The following is a 17,654-nucleotide window of genomic DNA, read 5'->3' on the forward strand; positions in this document are numbered from 1 at the left end:
GAATGCAGAGGTTTTAGAATTGTTCTCTTTAGAGAAGCAGTTGCTTAGTTCTCATAGTGCCAACCTCGAATTGCGGCATGTGTGCAAGCTCGCAACGAGCGAAGTGATCTTGCTCATCAGGGCAATGAAATTATCCGTGAGGCTGTAATGATAATAGATACCAGCGTATTGGAGAACCAAATGGCTAATTTATGCATAGGTTAGGCAAAATTGCTGTGTTCATACCAGCACTACTAGCGCAGGTTCAGTTTGAGAAGATATAGCCATCTTGTTGAATGCATGAACCATTACTCCACGACACTGTGCAATCAGTGTGTAGGTTAATTGTTCTTCTTCTTCTTTAAACTTTGCAGTTAATACCAACAAAATACTACCCCAAGCCATAAAATGTTCTTTTCGACGGGCATAATATTCGTGCCTTGCACGAGAGAGAACCTAGTACCCAAAAAAAAGACATGGGGATTCTATGCGGAAATGATTCTTTTCCTTTATGTACTTGATAATATGTCAACAACATGTTTAGGTTATACGACAATTCCCACCACCACAAACAGCAACAGCAAAATTTACAATAATACTCACCCTCCTCAACAATCTCAGTCAAAAATATCGAAAAAGGACAACAAAAAACAATCTACTTCAGGTAGATACAAGCTACAAGAATCAAAGAAGTAATTAACTATAAGTTTACTAAGCCATCTACGCTTTCGAAGCAAATCTCCGACCTTTCTCAGTGAGATGTAGATGAAGAAGCAATGTCTGTTTGGAGTGCTGGTGAATTCTGGGTTTGGCTTCGACTTGAACTGTGCTTTTGGGTCTCTTCATGAAAGTCTCTCATGGCTTTGAACCTTAAATCTTCGGTGGAGGAATTTGGTTCTGGAATTATGCTTGGGATAGTCATTCGGCCTTCAAGCATGCTCACCACCTCAGACATTGCAGGCCTAAGTGATGGTGATGCATTTGTGCACAAGAGTGCTACTTTCACCATCCTTTCCACTTCTTCTTTGTTGACTTCAGACCCCAACTTTGGATCCACAAGGTCCATGAAGTTTTCTCCTTGCGGCAAGTGGCACGCCTGCGTATTGTGTGCAACTTGCTTATTAATATACAAAAAGGAAGAACTTTAGAAGAAAAGAAACCATTTGCCAGAAAGTTTAACCTGGACACCGCTGATTAACACTCATCTAAAACCTTAGGGGTAACTATTGGGAAGTTCACTCCCAACTCAACCTTAAATGGGGCAACATGTGCAAGTACTCCAATTTACAGGTATGCAACGAAATTCGTATGTGATCTATAAAACTCCAGCACAACACTCTGAATGTTCGTATTTTCTACTCTGTCACCAACACCTACCCACACAAGCATTCATTGTCTTTGTATCTTAAGCATTTGCCAGTGGAAATGATTTTTGAGAATTTGAAGATATGTTGTTAATGTTTACTTATAATTAGTGATTATAAAGAAGACATCTAATAACAAGAAGTTTTGAAATATTGAAGACAAATCAAAATCATCAAGGAAGGAAGTCCTTATGTACCCAATCTAGCAGACATGTGTAATTGTTACTTGGCATGTAATTGTTGTTGTTCTTCCCGCTGATAATTTCCAAAGCAACAACTCCAAAGCTGTAAACATCTGCCTTGTAAGTCAAGTAACCCCAAAGTGCATATTCCGGGGCTATATATCCTCTGCAAATCACAATGTTCATGTCTCATTCAATATTCAGAAAGTTACTCATATGCAGTTGACATGATAAGCATTCAGTCGTTTGGGCTCCCAACAAAAAAAAAAAAAAAATAGCCCATAGGGAAAGGACAAAAAGACTCACATAGTTCCAGCAACTCGAGTGCTAATGTGGGTCTTTTCATCTTCATTAAGCCTAGCCAACCCGAAGTCTGATATTTTGGGGTTTAGGTTTCCATCAAGCAGCACATTAGTAGCTTTAATGTCTCTGTGAACAACCTTGAATCTTGATTCCTCATGCAGAAAAGCTAAACCTCTAGCGATCCCAATGCAGATCTTAAGCCTTGTTGGACAATCGAGTATCAATTGGTCGTCCTTTGGATCTGAACATTATCCAACACTCAAGCATAGCTACAAAACTACAATAAAGTGGGTACTAGGTACTGAAAGTGTTGTTAGCCATTCCCCATATTTAGTCGATGTTTGTTAACACTTCCATTTTCAATCTGTTCAAACTTTCAATGAAAGTATGTTTGGTAACTGTCTCTCGTTCAAAAAATGGTAAAAATTCCTACAACACGTGTAAGTAGAAAAATATTCTTTTCATTACTTTTAAGAGCAACATTTCATTCTCTCATCCCTTTCCACACCTTCGGCAACTGCCGATCACCCTTAGCCACCACCTTTGGCCATCACCCACAGCCGGCCATTGCCTCTGGCTTCCCTAGGCTAACCTCCGTCATCCCTCCCACTGTTCGGAAAAGTAAGTATTTTAACACAAAAGTGTGCACCAAACAGACTATGATAAGAAAGAAAACAGGAAAACCTACCAAACAACATGTGGGCGACGCTATTGTTTTCCATATACTCATACACCAACAACAATTGGTCCCCTTCAATACAGCATCCATGAAGTTTAACAAGATTTGGGTGCTGCAAGCAAGAAATCATGCCAATTTCATTCAAAAATTCACGATTTCCTTGCCTTGATTTAGATGACAGTTGCTTCACTGCAACTAGAGTACCGTCAGACAATACACCCTGCATCCAAGATCCAGTCAATATCTAAGAATGATAACCAAAACGTGAGATGGATATATCATGGACTTAGTAGAACACCTTATACACAGAACCAAAACCACCTTCTCCAATCTTGTTTGCCGAATCGAAATTGTTTGTGGCAGCTTTAATATGTTTCAAAGTAAAAGAAGCAGTTTTCAACTCGAGACCTTCGAAATCTGTCCAGGAAAAATACCAACATGAATCATGAAACCAAAAAACATGGAGAATAATAATTTGAACAATCATCTTACTTCAGAAATCCATATTATATTTAAGAAACTGTTCTCTTCTCAGATCTGACTATCAACACATGCATTCTGAGCAATGGCCTGCCATGCTTATTATTACAGATAGTGTATATACACCTAAATATATACGTAAGTTACACATGCATCTCATACTCTAATGAAAAGGAAGTTTTGGATCTCGTGAACTTTAAAAAATTTCTCATAAAGTTACCAAACTGTTGCTGGTGTATTGCCGAAAATAGAACAAAGCAACATTGACGACTAACCACATTATTTCAATCAATGCTTACCTTTTCCCCTACTTTTTTTGCCTTTCAAACAGGCTTTCCACCAAAGGACACTGGCTGTTACAAAAACAAAGCATATAGCCACAACTCCAACAGCAACATATGCAGTGATGTTCTTCCTTCCACCGTCTGAACAAGATTTGTTACCTGCCCACAAGAAAAGAACAAAGCCAAACAACAATGCTAATGACAAGATAGTCGACACGAACCTGAAACCCAAATAAATATATGAGAGACGGCAATAGGTATAATCTGTTCAAACTTCACTACCAAACCCATTATATCAATAGCTGCACGTATTTGGCTCGCTTATGGAGATGAAATAGCCAAACGTCAGGGCTGTTTTTGAGAATTCAAATGATAAAGTTACTTGTATCTCTAGCCAATTAAGATTTTAGACGAGTTGGTGGTTAGCAATTTAAAAGCTTTCGATAAGAAGGTAGAGCTAGATATCGACACGGAAAAAAGATGAAGAACACAAGATAAATGAAGGGTGATGGGTCATTTAAATCAATGAAAGAGAAAGGGAAGGCCAACCTAAAGCACCTAAGTAGACAAAAGCAGATAATAATTATCAGATTACATAGCATAACCCAAACATAAGCAACAAAAAGAAAAAGAAAAAGGAAGAGACAAATACGCAGAAAGTACTTACTAGGGATTACAGAAATAGCAGATATGAGGGGGCCATATACTCCTCTTACAGGAATTCGAGTAGTCCCTTTGCCAGCCCAATAAAATCGGATCTCCATAACATTATCTGTCACGCTGGCATTAAATGTTCTTGTCAATTGCTTTAGAGCCCCAACAGCCTCGTCTTCAATATTGAAATCCCTCCTAACTAATTTTCCCTGAATTAAACAAAATAATTACAGATTCTGCATGACCCGTTGAAAATTAAATATGTTCATAGACATAAACAAGACTACCTGAATATAAATATCAAATATCCTTCTCCCAAGACTGTTATATGTATTGTCGTTTGTGAAAAATATCTCAGCAAATTGTAGATTAACAATGTAATTCCCATTTTCTAAGCAGTAACGGAAGTAAGTAAGTGAGATAGGAGCCAGGCGCGCTGTAGTATACAATCCAGAGATGTTTGTTGATGACACAGCTTTGATAAAACGTACATTCTGGAAACTGCTATCATCCATGAAGTCCCCAGTGCTACTGAAACCCCAATAAGAATTACTTCTGTAATATTTTGATGAACCACCCTCAACACTTGCATCACCTTCGTACACGACTTTTTCATTACCTTCTCTGGTAGTTAAATCATTTCCACCACAATTAACATGTAAAGAACACCCATCTGCCATAAGATGAAATAAGTAAACAACAACATCACAAAGGTACATCTACTGCCTCTTAACAAAACTTCTAATTATTGGTGCCAATGACAAAGTTGATTTTCGATTACTGTTGAAATGTGTATCATATGCCAAGAGAGGTTAACAATGAATTTGAGCTATAGATTACACGACGCTTCTTTTGAATAGCTATATTGAATTATTGATAAGGTTTCTGATATCTAATTTAAAAGAACAACAACAGAAACAGCCCACAGCGGCTTCTAGTGGTCAGGTTATTATTTAATTATGGTTATTATATATGATCAGCAGAAAAAATTAAGCTAAAGTTTGAGTCATATTAGAAACATCGATTAAGTGGATCCCTTCTTTTCATAATTTTAGTCATCAGTTAACAGGTTTGTGATTGCCCGGGAGATCTTTTCGAAAGCATGGAGACTTGATTCGCCAAACACCAAACAGAATCTCGTGTTCCATTCAATTGAGGCAACTATATGAATGCTTTTCGCTATTTCACTACATGCACAGTTGAACTAAATAAATTCCTTTTTGCCGAGACATCTCATGTCAATTCTGATCTTTCTCCCCTCCTAGCAGTTTCATTCAGCATCATCTCAATCTTCCTTGTGTTGCATTCAGGATTCCTCGTACTACAGGACTAAACTGTCGCAATTTCTCTCTCAACTTATCTAAAGCTGACGCTACTCCTACCATTTCATCATTTACTCAAAAAAATACGAGGAGATATTGTTATGAGACTCTGAAAGCTAAATAAAAAAGGTAGGGTAGTCCACACCACTGGGTACTCGTAAGAACAAACTTACATCTTGGACAAGTGACATCCTTCATACACGGAAGAATACTCTTTCTGTTGCAGAAATAATACAACAGAATTAGCACCAAATGTGCATAAAAAAAAAAAAAGAGTACTCCTAAGGTGAAATATCCTCAGTATTCCACACCCAACAACAAACGGAAGCTAAATACGCAACATTACAATGGTAAAGAGGTAAATAGTAAAGAGCATCTTACAGGGGGTTCTTCATAGAAGAGCTTCTATATAAATTTATGTAATAATTCCTGATAAAGAGGGGGAACAAAAATGAGGACTAATTGTTAGAAATACAAATATTTCCACTAACAAGAAAGTATATAGATGCACGCAGGGTTTCAAATTGCGGTATTGGTGATATGGTCATGTGGCGGCCCGCGGCTGATATCACACAGTATCGGCCTATACATAGGTAAATAACGGTATTGGAGATCCAAAATTCCGTTACGTATCGGCCGATACGATATACAACAACTTTTATCTAAAACCCTCATACAGGATAAAACCTAATGCTGTGTTTGGATGGGTTTCTGAGAATTTTTGAGTTTGGTTTTTGGGGGTAATAAGTGGAGAGAGATAGAGAGAGAAATGAGAATAATGATTGGACAGTGGAGAGAGAAATGAGAGTAATGATTGGAAGTAGGGATAATGAGTATTTTTTGAGTTGGAATTTTTTTTCCAAAACACAAACCAAACAAAGCATTAATACACAAATATGCTTACACGTTCTCTCGACAAGCAAGCTGGTTAGGATCTTGCCAGGTTAAGTTGTTGTAGGAAAGATCACTGCATGCATCATTAACATTAGTTGTCATAATGGTAGTAATTATACTGATATGATGAATTAGTGACAGAAGTATAACAGATTTAAAAGAAGAAATAAATAGAGGATGTCCAATAAAAGCTTCAGATCCTAAACTTAAACACAGCCGATTAAGCAACTTGGGTTCATTAATATATGATTGGCAGGCATGTTACAGTAATTTCTTTTATGAATTTAAAAAAAGAAATACTGTAAGGGTGAGAACATGTTGTAAATGCAGAGTAACACCGATAAGCTTAAAGACATAATTGGAGCAGTTCAATGAATACAATCGAAATAATAAAGTTATTGCTACTTCTGAAGTAAGATATTTAGTTTCTGAGAGTGCTGCAGTAAATAAATAACAGGACTTGAATTGTTCCCTCCGGGAACATAGAAGAGCCAAGAGTTCTCGACGTCTGTAAAATTGCATTAATAAAGAACAAAGCAGATGGTTCATAAACAATTCAATAAGCAAAACGGAACAAAACTAGAGTCAGGCTTTGTACCAAAGTGGAGAAAAGTCTTGATAGAATCATTAGAGAAGCTGCAACCTTGTTTAAATTAAAAAGCAACTAGCAGGAAGATGTGTTGCGTGGTTAAGGAAATAGAGACCAAAGGTCCCAATATTCTTCACAACCTTTCATCCTTGTACTAAAGAAAACAAAATGTAAATGAGATACAACCTTGAGAGTCCGGATTGAATATCAAGGCGTGATAATTCAGAGGAATCAATTCAGCTACCCATTTACATTATTCGAAAGGAGAAACTGTAAGAGGTTTGGACAGTAAATGAATAAAAGTCGAAGTGGCAGCAGGCTGAAGTGCAGCTGTGCACCAAAGGAAGAAAATTTTTAAACAGAACAATGACAGTTTAGCAATGATGACTGGCGAGGCACAACATCCAACAATCACTCAGGTAATGCATATGAATTAGAAAGTGCGTGAAATAAATTAGCTGATATGATAATGGCTTAGGTCAAAAACTTTGTAGGAATGAAAAAGCATAACCAATACAATTTTGGGAATGAAATCAATTAAAAAAGCAAAGGAAAACCCAATGTAGCCACCAACACCAAGGAAAGTTTATGCAAGGTGCAGGTCAGCAAGTGTAGCTTCAGCAAATATACATACAAATTATCCATTCTTTAATCAAAGTTGGATTCTAGACAGAGTCAACAGTTGACAGTACTTGCTTTTGCAAACATCAGTCCATATGATGCACTCTGAATCATGATTTTACTGGTACAATTTATCCCTTCTAATACTGGATTCAAATTGCTTACTTTAAAGCCCCACAATTAAATTTGTTCAACACATCATAAACAATAGAAAGAAGGCCATGAATTTATGGCTAAACTAGCCGAATTGCACACTTACAAAAAATGCAAAATAATCCTTGAAAAGAAAAATACATACATACTACTTCCATCCGTCAAGATTGAATCAGGTATATTTCCACTAAGCATGTTGCCACTCAAAAACCTATTCAAAGCAACACACACATCAATAAGCTATGTACCTGAGTATGGTGACGGTGAAGTAAGCAGTAGTTAAAAACTTTTGGCAGTGGAAGAGAAAATTAGATGTAAAAACCATGTCTCCAACAACGGCCTAGTTCCTATAACTTTATAAAATTAGTAGGAGAAGGATCTCTCTCGAGTACTATGCGAGAAATAACCAAATGCCACAAAAATTTCAATACGTACACAAACTTCAAGCTCTTTGAAGGTATGTTATTTGGAATGTCTCCCACTAAACTGTTAAAACCGAGATCCCTGTCCAAGTCAATGCACAGATAGAGTTAAAAAAGGCAGAGAAAAAGTCTACGAACGATCTTATACCATGAATTTTATTAACAGTAAAATGCAAACTGTTTCCTACGTAAAACTTGCAAACATAGAGAAACTTAATGGATCAAAAAACAAATGTAGAAGAGTGAGAAGAGAAGAAGTCCTCCTTAGCAAAAGCAAACGAAGGAAAATAGAATATAACAGAAAAGGATAGAAAAACATATGGGACATAATATACTGTAATTCCTATGTTTTCCATGTTTCTAGGAAATAGTCCTCCATTTCTAGGAAAATGGAGGCTGAACAACATAGGAAATGTTTTCACTTTTAGAGAAAATTACCTCTAAGGATAGAAACAATGCACTTAATTCTCATTAAGGATGAACTCAGTTTTTAATTACCTCCAAGCACAACCTCATGATAAAATTACCCTTTTACCTTTCAAATACTATTAAAATTCACTAAATTCACTAAACCCTATGAAAGTGCCTAAACCCTAGGGGTAGGGTGGGGTAGACACTTTAAAAGGGGCAATTTTGAGAAAATATTCTACAAATCCTTAACGGTGCATTTTCGTAAAATAGAATGTCCATAGATTTTACATGCAAGTTGAAGGTCTACACTCTAGACACTAAACTCACCTAGGAAAAGATTGATGCGTGGGGGAAAGAACATTGCATTAGGGTAGTATTCCATATATTATTCTAACCCATCCACTGTAATCATGCAGGCATGTAGTTGATCATATATTCACAAGAACATTTACCAAAACCTTAACATGCTATACTTACAACATCTGCAGACTATAAATTTTCCAAACATAGCCAGGGATTTCACCATAAATGTTGCAGCTTCTCAAAACCCTAAAATCCAAAAAGGCAATAAACTTAAACATTCATCAATCGTACACCTATATACACTTCTCAAAGTCAAGCACTACGATGATCAAGCATACAATGTTATTAGCCCTGTAGTGTTGTTGAAGTTAGGAAATCTCTGAGCTGTCCCATTTATGTCACTGATTCTCCTGTTAAAGAAGTACCACCACGAAAAATTTCAATCAACAGTACACCACTAGTTGAATATATGAATGAATTAAGTAAAGAACCTATATTTACTTCATCGATTAAAGGATGTTCTGTACTCACAAGTCAGTTAACTTATTCAGAAGGGATATGTTCGGTGGAATGGGTCCCTGAAATCCACTGGCATACATTTCTCTACATTGACACAGATTAGTATGGATTGTTAGGTATATGATAGGAAATTTCTGTGCACATAGTTGGTCTCAGGATGAGTTTTTGGTATATGCAAGATTAAAAGGAACTTACAATCTTCCAAGTTGTTTCCAGTTTTGTATAAAATTAGGTATTGCTCCGCTGAAGTTGTTATCATTTATCCTACTGCATTGTGCAAGAGACTGGAGCTGAACTAACGTCATGATCGAAATGGTATAAGAATCAAATAACATAGCATAGATGCTTACAAATCTGTTAGATTTCTTAGCCCAGCCAAAGAAGTTGGTAGCTCTCCACTCAACTGATTCGAAGACAGTATCCTGAAATTTTATATCATGTGGCCAAACAAAGAAGTTAGTCATTCTTTCATCCTTCACAAATCTTATTCAATGAGAAAGAACAAGTAAATAAGGAATGATAAATCTTACAAAGTATTCAAGTTAACTAGTTTTCCAAGTTCAGAAGGAACACTGCCAGAAAATTGGTTGGCTTCAAGATTCCTGGTTCAAAACCTCCATTGAGATTACGAAAAATGAAAAACAGGGAAAAGTACCACCACTAATGTCTTGAATTGTGTGGGGAAAGATGATACTACTATTGCACATCTATAAATCAATAAAACATTTGTTGAATTTAATAATACAAAACACCCAAAATTGAGATAAAGGGTGTCTTGGTCCAATTTCAATACTAAAGATGAAAATTTGATATCATTTTAAACGATTCTAATTATGACAGCACTCCCAGAAAGTAAAGACTTACTAATCTTTAACTTTCCGAAGTACCAAAAAAAAAAAAGCAGCAGCAAATCTTGAAAACGTACAGATATGTGAGACTAGAGAAATTTCCAAGTTCCTTCAGAATTTCCCCTGATAAGCGGTTTACAAGAACAGAGCTGCATCAAAGTTCCATAAGGAGAAACTTTACGACAACTAAGCTACTTGAGCAAGGGACAGATATATATTACTCCCTCCGTCCAAGTTTAAATGTCCTTTAGGGCAATCTGTGCATTTTCAAACCCCCCCCAAAAAATATTTATTTATTTATTATTATTTTTTTAATTTTTTACACCAAATTAAATGTGTACTTTAATTTGGTGTTATAAAATAAAATAAATAATATATAATATTTTTTTTTTAGTTTGAAAATGCACGAATTCCCATAGGGGATATTTAAACTAGGATGGAGGGAGTACATACATACTATAATATATATATATATATATATGTGTGTGTGTGTGTGTGTGTGTGTGTGTATGTGTGTGTATTTATGTATACACCAAGCTTCTACTAAGGGCGCTCTTAACTTGTTAAGTTAAGGACTTCCCCTTTCTCGATCAAATTTTGACAATCCGAACCGTTTAATGTGTTTAAAACGTGATTTTAAGGGTATACGTGAGAAATCGAAAAAATTATGACCTGGAAGAGCTTGATCCGAGCAATTTTTTCATTTTGGATCGTCAAAATTTGATCGGGAACAATGTCAAACTCATGAGGTGTTAAGTTAAGGGCGCCCTTAGTAGAAGGGGACCGGTATGTATATGTATATGTATATGTATATGTATTATATATTATCAGGGCGCTTCAGCTAAGGTCGCTCTTATCCCATAAAAATGCGGACGTCGCTCAGCTGTCGTTGGATTATGTGTTCGATGGTCCAGATCCGCAGACGTATTCTTACCGGTAAGAATACGTCTGCGGATCTGGATATATATGTATATACACAGTCGGGTTCCGGTGAGGGATCCCGCATTTTTTTAAAATGCGGGACTCCCCTTCCCGATTGAATTTCGATGATCCGAGCCGCTCAAAGTGATCAGAACGTGATTTTAAGGGTCCCCGCGAGAAATCAGCAAAAAAAATAACCGGGAAGGGCTTCATCCGAGCAGTTTTCATTGAACGGTTCAAAAAAAAAATGCTCGGATGAAGCCCTTCCCGGTTATTTTTTTTGCTGATTTCTCGCGGGGACCTTTAAAATCACGTTCTGCACACATTGAACGGTTCGGATTTTCAAAATTTGATCGGGAAATGAAAGTTCCGCATTTTAACAAAGTGAGGGATCCCTCACTTGATAATTTGTGTGTACATATATATATATATATATATATATATATATATATATATATATGGCGCTTCAGCTAAGGACACCCACATAGTGGTAAAATGCGGACGTCGATGGTCTAGATCCGCAGACGTATTCTTACCGGCTAGCGTTTGACGTCCGCATTTTACCACTATGCGGGTGTCCTTAGCTGAAGCGCCGCGCGCGCGCGCATGTGTATGTGTGTGTGTGTGTGTGTATATATATATATATATATATATAGAGAGAGAGAGAGAGAGAGAGAGAGAGAGAGAGAGAGAGAGAGAGAGAGAGAGAGAGAGAGAGAGAGAGAGAACTTACATTGAACTCAATCGCAAAGAAGCCCATTCAAGTGGAATTGTACCACTGAGGACATTGTATGCGAAATCACTACAAACGAGAAAATAGAGCAGATTTTCATTTCATACAATGGTAATCATGTATGTGTGATAGAATTTTGCTATTAATTATTTGTTATATGGATACTCAAGTCAATTCCAGTTTTATCAAGACAAAATAAACTACAAAAACGAATATATCACAAAACTTCAAATTCTAAAGAAAGCAACGTCCAAACATCTCGGGGCTATTTCTCAACAAGCTGACACTCTATGGGAATGGTGGATCCATTCCTATGTCATCAAAGAGCAATGCTTATGGAATATGCCCATACCTGCAAATGCCTCTTGGACTTTTAGAAAGATATTGAAGCTAAAGATATTAACCATAGCATAGGATATGGTGCAAAGACTTTCCTAGTTTCCTTCGATTAGACAACTGGCACCCCCTTGGCCCTCTGTATACTAGGTTTGGGGATAGAATTTTTTTCAACCTTGGCAGGTCTCTTCAGTTAAGGTTGATTCATTATTAGGAAAGGATCTTGGTTTTGGTCTGGGAGAAGGAATGCAGTAACAAAGGAGATCATGAACCATACCCTGTATGGTCCTTCCAAATCCTTCTCAGGAGGACTCAGTGGTGTGGACTCTTAGTCATCATGGTTTTTCTACCAAATCTGCATGGACAGCTATAAGAGTGGCCAAGCCTGAATTGCCTATGGTTTAAGGTGATTCGGTGTAAGCATTTTGTGCTTAGCTGGCTATTTTGGGAAGGTTGGTAACCAAAGATAGGATAAAGAGGTGGGGGATTCTTGTTGATAATTCTTGTGTGCTGCGTGGAAGTGGGTTAGAAGACCATGATCACCTTTACTTCCAATGTGGTTTCTCCGCTCAGCTCTTAGACTTTTTAATGAGAAGATGTGGTATGTGGCTAGAAGGCCTTCCACCTCGGCTCAAGAGGTGGTATGGGCAATCCCAAAAGCAAGGGAGAGGGCTTTCAGCATTCTGTATATAAACGTACATTGGCTCTATCATTTATCATGCATGGCTTGAAAGAAATGCAAGGATCTTCAAAAACACACGAAGGAGTGTGGATAATGTGCTCAATGTGATTGTTTCAGACTTGAGATCTTGTTTCAGCTCATGGCGGAAGGTTAAGAGGTCCGCCAAAAATCAGGAGTTCAGTGCCAGATGGGGTTACCTCAGCGTATCTTTGTTCCTTCGTAATTGTTTTGTTCTCTTTTGCCTGAATTTCTTTAGCTAGTTAGTCAGGAAGGAGGGTTTGGTTTCTATGTTAAGTACCAGGTGGTTAGAAGTGGTTTTCCTCCTCTAAGACCCTGGTGTTAAGTTGTATCTTTGGTTTGGTTTTCTAAAATTTATGTTACCCAAAAAAAAAAAAAAAAATGGGCAGAAACATCTGCACAACAAATATTATATGACAAGATATTTCACAGTATGAATCATATCAAAAAATTTCCAAATATTGCATAAAAGAATGCCCTTACATCTCTTGGAGATAAGGAAGTTTCACCAATTCGGGCGGAAGTATACCAGGAAGACTATACCCCTTAAGCACACTGTCAGACAAGGTTGCCATTAGAAAAGAAGTTAGTATTGACAGCATTTCACTGAATTTTACTCCTGGACAGCTGAAAGGACTTTATTGAATACTGTTTTGAACCATCCACTTTTATGCTACGTAAAAACCATTGAATAACGTCCATTTTCAACTAAAAACTTAGGCATATGCTAATGATCTACGGAGGATGGAAGGACACTCCTTAAGTTGTACTGCAATTCATAACAAGAGTGACAATCTAGCGAGCATGCTAAAATTTCAAAAGGAGAATTGTTTTTTATATGAGACAATAATTGGGCAATGAAATCTTGCTAAGTAAATTTGTGTGTACAGAATAGATGCTATTGTATCAAACCAGGAGTATAGAATAACACAAAAAATAATATTAGTGTATAAAACTTTAATGCAACATATGTGTAGAAACTATACATCTTGTCGACATGGCAATAGGTGTCATTCACAAAGTTGCATTGGCACTTAACAGAGCCCTCTGATCCCCAAGGTGCCTGAGCAGTTAACCCAACCACTTCAACTTGGCATGAATCACTGTTGAACTCCCAATATATTGCACCCATTGAAGTGGCAATTTGCTGGAGAGCGTCCACTAAATGAGAAACAAGCATAAAAAATGAGTCAACGCCACTGAGTACAATTCATCAGTGACAGGTAAATCTTTACGTAAAATAGCTGCAGAAAAGAAGGTAATATATTGAAGAAAAATAAACCAAAAACTAGAGATCTCCTTCACGGTCGGAGTCAAGCGAGAGGGGGTAGGAGGAGGAGGAAAGCGTGGGGGTTGGCCCCTTTGGCGGTTTTTTCAATCCTAAATGCAGTATGCAATAGAAGATTTTTTGCAAGGGAACCAACGCCTGTTTTAGCAAAGTGGCAAAAACTCAAGTCCGATCAGCAAAAATGGATGACGTCACCTAGGAGCTTCTCTCTCTAGGCGATTTCTGTGCGATCTCTCTGCGCCATTGCTGGTCGAGCACCCGATTTCGGCTTCAACGATTTGGCTATTGGCAACGAGCGACGACTCCAGGGGGCCTCACCTAGGCTTCTCCGTTCTTCTCGTCAGAACGGTAAGTGCCCTCTCTACTCTTGTTAGGGTTTGAAATTTGGGTTTTTGCAAATCATGGGTAAACAAAAATCGGCTCAGAAATTAACTCTACGGGACTTTCACGACCAAATTGATAATGGGCATAGTTTTTCTGATGTCGAAATTGTCTCTATTGATGAGGAAGATGATGATTTTTCAGTGGTGGCCACTGACAACAAAGTCCAGGAAGCGGCTATTGTGTCGATGGTTACCATTGATGTATGGCCGAAACTCGGCACAGGCGATCCTACTCCGGGATTGAAATCCTCGGCCAAGGCAACTGAGTGTGGTGGAGGAGTGATTACGACACTTCCTCAGGGTCATCTTGTTCAAGGGGACAAATCAGAAAGTCAAGCTAATGCTTGGACAAACCGGAAGATTTTAGTAAAAAATGGAAAGCTAAGTAAACACCTTAAGAAGTTTCCAATTGTGTACGAGAATGGTCATGATTCCGACTAAAATTTCTGAAAATGGAGCTTTGAAATGGAAAAATGCAATTGTGGGCTGCTTTGTTGACAAACGTTTATCCTACTTCCAAGTTAGGTCATGGGCTCAACGGGTATGGAAAATTGACGTTGAGGATGTCGTCACTCTAGACAATGGATTTTTCGTGTTCAACTTTAGGGACGCAGCAGCTTTGGACTACATTCTTGAGAATGGTCCATATTTCTGTGGGGGCAAACATATTGTGATTAAAAAGTGGCATCCTGGAATGCATCTTACTAAAGGCACCTTCTCTAGTGTTCCGATATGGGTTAAACTCTACAATGTTCTCCTTGAATCATGGACCGAAGATGGTTTCAGTTATATTGCTAGTTATATCGGTAACCCCTTGTACCTTGATAAGTTCACATAAGATCATAGCCGGTTAACGTTTGCTCATGTGTGTATTGAAGTGGACGCGGCAAAAGAGATTCCCAAGTCCTTTGTTGTAAATTTGGGTTACGGTGAGCCATATGAAATTAGAGTAGAGGTTCCTTGGAAACCTCAAGCATGCCACATTTGCAAAATTTTTGGCCATACTACTAATGCTTGCGGAGTCAAGCCCCAAGCTCCTCCTTTTCAAGTGTGGAAAGCCAAAGAGATGGTACGACAGGAAGTCCCGGTTGTTAAAGAGCGAATTGTCAAAGAGAAGGAAGGACAAGTAGTCCCGGTTGTTCAAGAGCGAGCTGCTAAGGAGAGAGTAGATGGAGATAAAAATGAATGGGTCGAGGTGAAGAGGAAGAAAGCCAAAAGAACTCCTTTGGCCATCTCTTCTTCTTTATGTGGTTCTTCTACGGCAAATGAAGTTGGCGATCTAGAGAGATGTGAGGATTCGGGTGCCTCTGCCGTTGTGAAAATAACAAACAAAGATGATGCTAGGACTGTGCCTCCTTCGGTTGTGCTTTATCCTGTATCTTGTGACACTGCTCCGGTCCAAGGTCGGGGTAGCAATCAACGAGAGCTTCCTCCCGTGGCTCTCCGTCGATCAACACGTTTTCAAGAGTCTCCAAGGATCCATTTGGAAGGCGATTTCATTGGACCTCATCAGAGCTTGAATCAGGTAGTGGGTGATTCCACATTACCTACACCTGCTAGAGGTGAAACCAGAAAGAAGCTTCGAGAGAAAATAAAGATGTTGAAGGCTTCAAGGAGTTAAGGCTTGCTTGTCATTTGTGTTGCTTTTTTGAAGTGTGCTTTGAGTGTTATTGGATATCTGCTATGTGTTATTTAGGTTTTTTTAGATTTTCTTCTTTTCTTTTTTTCTTTTTCTCCTGGGGTATGCCCCTTGTAGGCTGTATATTTGGTTAGCCTTTTTTCTATTTCAAGCTAAGTTACCCAAAAAAAAAACCAACGCCTGTTTTCAAGCTCATGAAGAGTAACAAATTTGATGTCTCAACAAAATCCGAAAATCGGTTGAAGAATGGTTGAAGCAATCCGGTAAACTAACTGGACAAAAGGGCTTTGGAGTAGCATGAGATGTATAAAACCATTCCTAGATCCTGGCCTTCTTTTTGAAGGGTGACACCTCCTTGGTGTACAATCCCCTCTTTTTGTATTCAAGTTGCTCTCCCTTTCGGCTTCTTTTATATATTTATCAACTTATCATAAACAACTTCGCAGTATCTTTTCCTTTGGAACATCCAAGATCCAAACAAAACATAAAGGAGTCTCCTCATTAAGTCATTTGTGATATCACACGTCCTGATTGAACCTGTCAGAGCTTGTCCCACATTGGTTAATTTTAACCTCCAAATCTAAAACATAAGTCTTAGTAACATCTTCACTCATTGTTAATTGGTTTTGAATTGAATGTTTTATCGGAACCCGTCACTTCAAAAATTCAAACCTAAACCTCTTAATCTTTCCTTTCCTGACGTCACCATTTACCTCAAACTCAACAACCCACCACAAAGCGTAATGAAAGGAACAGTCTAAGTGAAACCAGATAATGACAAACCAACTCCAATTTCAATTTCACACCCTTTCCTACATTTTCTTGGCAGCCAAACAGAAAGACAGTCAAATATGATATGGGAAATCTAACATACCTTCACCCTGGGGCAACTTCGACACGGAAATCCTCAATAACCAGAAGCAGCTCAAAGAAAGAATCCAAAAGACAACTCCATTTCTGTGAACCATGTTTTCCAGGTAGTATATTTTATATGTATATATCTGGAAGACCCTTGCAGAGAATTGTCAGCAGGAGGAAATGGACTCACAGCTGAAACCCCAGGAAGAGAAGGTGGAGTCCTGAGCAGATTTTAGAGAGAGAAAATACCCAGGAAGAGAAGTGAAATATTGACTGGTGTTTTTGACATGCTTTAATTTGGTAGTTTTCATTCCACATCTATCTATTATGGGGAAATTATAGTTACCCCCTCAAACTACTATACCTCGGAGACACTTTACCCTCGCCAGCTTTTTTTTGACACTTAACCTCCTCTAACTAGTGAAAACGCAATTTCCGTTTGCTTTCTGTTATGAATTGCATGGAAGATGTCACATGCAACTCACATGCCTTCTCATCTGAAAAATTAATACGTTTTTGCCCTATCTCTTTTCTACATACATCCATATTTCCATTTTCCATGCTACATATCATACCCATCACAAGACTTGGCGTGGACCTCTTCGGCGAGCGTAGAGGTAGCAACCGAGAATAGCATGGTGCCAGCGATGATGTTGGCGGCGGCGGATTGAAACCAGTGACTGGAGGGGCGATGGGCGATTGCGTGACGTCAGAAGAAACAAGACTTGAACAGAGAACTGCTGCTGTTGTACGGCGCCGTTCGAAGAATCCGGTGGTGAGTAGTAGGGC

At 38.2% G+C, this 17,654-nt stretch overlaps 1 protein-coding gene across 2 annotated transcripts; it reads right to left on the bottom strand.

Moving 5' to 3' along the window:
* Positions 1–467: 467 nt before the first annotated feature.
* On the bottom strand, positions 468–17,222 carry LOC131311007 (probable LRR receptor-like serine/threonine-protein kinase RFK1). Of its 2 annotated transcripts, XM_058338313.1 has the most exons (24): positions 16,882–17,222; positions 13,684–13,858; positions 13,181–13,252; positions 11,662–11,730; positions 10,085–10,156; positions 9,690–9,761; positions 9,510–9,581; positions 9,355–9,426; positions 9,172–9,243; positions 8,979–9,050; positions 8,815–8,886; positions 7,940–8,008; positions 7,650–7,715; positions 6,152–6,214; positions 5,629–5,676; positions 5,421–5,464; positions 4,213–4,598; positions 3,939–4,134; positions 3,287–3,430; positions 2,806–2,924; positions 2,517–2,727; positions 1,832–2,069; positions 1,541–1,691; positions 468–1,075 (listed from the first exon to the last, which is right to left on the bottom strand). In XM_058338313.1, the coding sequence occupies exons 1-24, from the start codon at positions 16,973–16,975 to the stop codon at positions 731–733; spliced, it is 2,994 nt and encodes a 997-aa protein (XP_058194296.1). In that variant the 5' UTR covers positions 16,976–17,222; the 3' UTR covers positions 468–730. The 2 variants fall into 2 exon arrangements, with proteins under 2 accessions (XP_058194296.1, XP_058194303.1); XM_058338320.1 differs by lacking the exon at positions 4,213–4,598 and having other exon boundaries at positions 3,939–4,043.
* Between the last annotated feature and the right edge of the window lie 432 nt (positions 17,223–17,654).

The sequence above is a fragment of the Rhododendron vialii genome, chromosome 2a, assembly GCF_030253575.1.
Source record: "Rhododendron vialii isolate Sample 1 chromosome 2a, ASM3025357v1".
NCBI lineage: Eukaryota > Viridiplantae > Streptophyta > Magnoliopsida > Ericales > Ericaceae > Rhododendron > Rhododendron vialii.